The 5271-nt window shown below is 39.1% G+C and overlaps 1 protein-coding gene across 1 annotated transcript; it reads left to right on the top strand.

The window, feature by feature from the left end:
• Positions 1 to 3113: 3113 nt before the first annotated feature.
• LOC129729223 (ionotropic receptor 75a-like) lies at positions 3114 to 5271 on the top strand. The gene is made up of 6 exons (XM_055687721.1): positions 3114 to 3249; positions 3315 to 3805; positions 3858 to 3985; positions 4045 to 4218; positions 4269 to 4495; positions 4553 to 5271. Exons 1-6 carry the CDS (start codon positions 3114 to 3116, stop codon positions 5269 to 5271), a joined length of 1875 nt encoding a protein of 624 aa, XP_055543696.1.

Here is a 5271-nt window from a genome sequence, read left to right on the forward strand (position 1 = left end):
ATTTGCCAACGATATGGCCATGGATCTAAATTCTGTAACATGGACCAAAAATGCCTCATTCGTGGAAACACTTCACACAAAAAGGTGTGTCCTGTGAAAGAGAGTAAAAATTTTCGCTGTGCAAATTGTAACGGCAACAAACTTCAAAACATATAGCTAATTCTCCAGTTGTTCCAGTTGTACAGCCCAATTTTACTTCTGTACAGAACCGATTTTCATATGCAAAGGTTGTATGCAATTCGAGCGTAACGCCGGCATATCCTGGTAGTTCGATAATGGCCGTGAATGTGGGTTAGCAAAAAGAAGCGGCAAACAAAAATACATTAAATCACTCAACTGACATTGCTATTGAAAATATATTTTCTAATATAAACTGCCTGGGACCTCTTACGGCAGGTTCTTTTCTGCAACAGATAATGTTTGAATTCATGAACGCCATGTTGCAGGATAATTTCATGTTTGAAGCAATTCGAATTGGAAGAAATTTAACTCTTAAAAGCTTCGTTTATAGATTTATGGGAGAACAAAGGAGTTTAGATCAGAAAATCAAGCACACTTTGACAACAAACTAACGGATTTGTAGAAAGCAGAACTAGGATTGATTGTGGCACTAACCTCGTCTAAAATTGAGGGTTAAACTGGGACGAGGTATTGAAGCGTTACGTGATTCCCTATTTGGTGACTAGGTGTGACACCGTTCGAGTTGTTGGTTGGCTTGACGTACCGCGGAATTTTTCCCGGAAATTGGAGCTCGCACGTGAGGGAATTGGATCATAGTAACATTAGTGATCGGGACAGTGAGGCCAAGTTAAAGCAAACATGACATGGACATGACCTGAATCCGATATTGCATTTGGAGATGCCGTACTAATGGCTTAGAAAAAAAAGTCGAAAGTGAACCTAATGTTTCCATTGGACCGCTTCACAGTGATAGCTAGAAAAAAAAACCAAGGTTGTTCAAATAACAATGCAGGAATGCACCAAATACCCCAAAAAATGTTGGAGATGACATAAAAGCCTCTCCTACTCATTTGATGAACGATAACGCTGACACTAAAACACAAACTGCTGTCGAAAAACATCCAAAAAATTACCACGTACATCTGAGACAACGGATAACATCTCTCTGGAATCAATAACAAACGCTAAATCCAGAGCTTACGGAAGCGTGACAACATTGTAAAGCCGATACGATTCGCTGATAACTTTTTATGTACCGTTTATTGTTAAGAGTCAATACACTCTGTCAAAAGTAGAGAGTGAGTATAGATTAAAATGCGAAATAAAAAAAACTGTTTGACTTTTTAAGTTGATTGAACTCAAGTACATTTATGTCAATTGTTTTCATCACATGAATACAAGTGCATATAACCCTAGTCATCAAAAAGGTCTTCTACTTCTTATATGTTGTAAATACCGGCCCTCGTTAACTCTCACATTTTCGGTCTAAGAGAGCACCCACATGTTACTTGGTCCCCGGGCACCTAAAAACCTTAATCCTTGCCCTATGGGTTGGATGATTTTTTGTATGCCTGAACAATGCCCCTAAAAGAGCCACTGCGACCATCATATTGATTATCTTTTGTGGCAGGCTCTGATTGCTGTACACAGATTACGAGGTACCCGTACTCATTGATGGTAGTAATTCTGTGCCCCAATTTGGTATCGCATAGTCAAATAGACTAACGACATTTCTGGGATAAGAATTCCATACCTGGTATGGAGTTAAAAGGTAACGTCCGAAGAAGTATTACCTTGCAAATGTAAGGGCTTCACAATGACAAAGACGTTTCAACTGCAAGGTTGCAGAAGCGACCGATGTTATTCAGGTGGTAAAGAGCAGGACAGTGTCCGGTAATATTTTCCGTGTGGAGACGTAGCTAACCACGCTTGAGACCGAGAAGCCTCTTGGTTATAGCAGGGTTTGGAGAGATAAACTGTTTAGCTTGACTGTAACTCTGTGTATTGTTCCATCGGTTAGCTATTTCTAGCGTTTCCCATGATTAAAGTTCGCGCTTTACGGCGACTTTGGAGGTGCCCATAAATGGCTCAGGTCCAACGAATTGCTGTGCTGATCCTTGTTTTGCGAGGTAGTCAGCGTTTTCATCGCCCTCGATACCACATTGTCCAGGTAGTAGAGTAGAACTTTATTCTGCCGGGATAGCTCACGTAGTGCTGCGCTGCACTCCCAAACTAATTTGGACGCGTATTTGGCGGACCTTAGTGCCAATAGTGCAGCTTGGTTGTCCGAGAAGATGCCGATTTTCGCGTGCTTGTAATCACGTGTTACGGATTGAATGATATTCGGTTCTTTGAGGCTGATTTACGGACATCGGAAGTCGCGGACATCTTAGGTTTAAAATTGGCGTCTAAGGTCGATTTCAGACTTCTGGGAATCGTTTTAAAAGTTTAGTAATCACAATGCCTATTCAAGTGCTGTTTCAGATATTTTGGTTCTACTAGTTCTCTTTGAAAAATGGCATTTACAAATATTTTACGTTTTCCGAAAATATGCTTCGTATAGGCATTCGTATTTGGCCATAAAATTTTACCTACTAGAAATGCACTGACTTGTATAGCAATTGAAGCCAATTAAAATACAATTAAATAGAATGTTTTTTTTTTCTGTATGATAAAGACAGAAGTCGTGTTTCAAATCGTGATGCTTTCGATTGTTGGCTACAACCAATAAATAAAAGTAGGTAGTCCTTTTGCTCAATTTTTAAGATTTAATTAAACATTTTTGCATCAATGGAAAAGTTTTTTTTAACTATCTGGTGTTTGTTCACATTACACTTATGTTTCCGACTTCTTGTTGGCAGGTTTGGCCGATTTACCCTAATTATACTGACAATTTAAATTGCCATCAGGAGGAGAATAGTAATCTGGCCTCTGTTAGAAGAATGATACCGCTGCACCGACTGTATCTACCTGTCAAAAATGATACTGAATAAATCACAAGCATTACCAACAATCGCATTTAAACAATCATTTATAGTCGTATATTATTCATTGGCCGAACTAGACAAAGCACATTTGAAATGTCGGTAATTTAAATTGTCGCTACGACAGTTGTTCATTTCCATTCTTCTAATAAGACTAGTACTACAAAGATGGGGTTTTTGTTTGTGTTGTATTTCCTAACCCATTCGGTATTGGCTCTTCTGAATGTTAACCTAATGGAAGATTACGTAAAATGGCAACGATTAAGGACAGTAACTATTTTCCATTGTCTGGATCAAAATTATGGTATGAAAAACTATATTTATGGTGTATGTTTAGACAATGTTTGATTGAATTTTATTGTGCTTCAGACATTCTTCACGTATCTCAACGTATGAGTAAGGTTTACGAAGGACGTGTCCATTATGAGGATATTACCAACTTATCCGTTGACTTTTGGAACCACAGTCACGTGATGAGGTTCGATTATTCGTCGCTAGGAGCCGTAATTGATACTACATGTGCGCAAACTGTCGACTTATTCAGGATAATCTCCGCGTATGAATATTTTAATGCATCATATTATTGGCTGATTTTTGGGAATGAATCCACCACGTGCCTGCTGGATAAGCAAAATCTTAATATCGATGCGAAGATTACTCTGGCTATCGCAAAAGATGAGTTTAGTAGAACTTACAGCTTGTATGATGTGTTTAGTCCCATGAGAAGGCGCGGAACGCCTTTGAACGTAACATATATGGGAAGTTGGAGTACGAGTCATGGATTCAAAATCATAGTAAATCAAACTGAGTACGAACGCCGGGTTGACTTCGGAGGGCTTTGGTTGAAAGCAGCTGTTACGGTAAGAGTTTGTTGCTCAAGTATCATTATATTGTTGTTCTGTTTTATTTTAGACTTTGGATCACTTGCATAATTCGACACTACGGGAGCTTCTAACTAGTAAAGAACCAGTAACAAAGTTTGCCTTCTACAGACTTGGATATCAAATATGGGAACATGTGATGCTGAAGCACAATTTTACGTGAATATCAATGCTTAGTAATATGATTTTAGTCTCAAGGTAATACTGCACACTTGTAGGTTCCAGTTGATTAAAACATGGACCTGGAATCTCGAGAACGTAGACGGACGCTCGCCTAAAGGTATGGTCGGACAAGTGGTTTCTAAACAGTGTGATCTTACCGTAAACGGTTTGAGCTATAGGCAAGACAGAGTTGGAACATTCGATAATACTATTACTATTTTGATATCGAGGTATGCAGAGATTGGTCTCATATGGAAAAATTATATTGGTGATATTTCAGGCAGCTCATCATTTTTCGTCATCCGAGAAAAGGTTCGGCGAGAAATATTTTTCTGCAACCGTTTCGAATTGATCTCTGGATAGCGGTGCTGGCTCTCATAGCGTTCGCTTCAATATTATTGTTTGGAAACTTTATTGTCGAAAGTTTGAAAAGCCGTTTCAGCTACGTAGCTCAAGATAGCAAAAAATTGTCTCTTCTGGTTATTATCGGAATTGTTTGTCAGCAAGGTATGAGATTAGTAGTGCGATTCATGAATGTATAAATTTGAATTTCAATTGACACAGGTTTTGCTCCTAAAACATTTCTTGGTTCAACGAGAACCACTTTGATTACTATGTTGATGTTTTCTTACTTCCTTTTACAATTTTATTCGACGTACATAGTGAGTTACCTCCTAATTGCTCCACCAAAGTTTATGAACACACTGAGGCACTTGATAGACAGCGACTTTAAAGTGTTAGTTGAAAATGTAGCCTATAATAATGATTATTTCAACGCAACTAAAGATCCACTAGCAATTGAATTATACAAACGTAAAATTTTGAATGGAGAGAACAATTTCGTAAACATTACGACGGGGATCGCCCAGGTCAAGAAAGGTGGCTACGCCTTTCAGTGCGATACGGGTTACGCATACCCACTAATAATGAGAACGTTTACGGATAAGGAAATTTGCGATTTACAGGAAACACTTCTCAATCCGATTCGTCCACTGCAGCTACCCCTACGGAAAGGTAGCCCATTTAAGCAAATGTTCCGTGTCACATTGCGTAAACTGGCAGAAGGTGGGCTGCTGAGGACCTTCCAGAATCAGTTTGCCAATGATAAACCAAAATGTGCAAAAAGCGAGCAGGAAACTCAGCCCGTTGATTTGGAACATGTTTCGACTCTGTTTGCAGCATTGTTTGTCAGCATCCTTGGTAGCTTTTGTGGGTTGCTGTTAGAACTGCTACACCGACATGTTTCAAAAAGGCGGCAGAATCCCAAATGGGGTTTTTCATGA

Source organism: Wyeomyia smithii, chromosome 3 (assembly GCF_029784165.1).
Source record: "Wyeomyia smithii strain HCP4-BCI-WySm-NY-G18 chromosome 3, ASM2978416v1, whole genome shotgun sequence".
Taxonomy (NCBI): Eukaryota; Metazoa; Arthropoda; class Insecta; order Diptera; family Culicidae; genus Wyeomyia; species Wyeomyia smithii.

What these genes read in the sequence shown, in the direction of transcription:
- LOC129729223 (XM_055687721.1), top strand. Translation starts at nt 3,114, where the DNA reads ATGGGGTTTTTGTTTGTGTTGTATTTCCTAACCCATTCGGTATTGGCT. An exon ending in ATGCTGAAGCACAATTTTAC is followed by an intron (nt 3,986 to 4,044) that starts GTGAATATCAAT and finishes GCACACTTGTAG; the next exon opens with GTTCCAGTTGATTAAAACAT. An exon ending in ATTACTATTTTGATATCGAG is followed by an intron (nt 4,219 to 4,268) that starts GTATGCAGAGAT and finishes GTGATATTTCAG; the next exon opens with GCAGCTCATCATTTTTCGTC.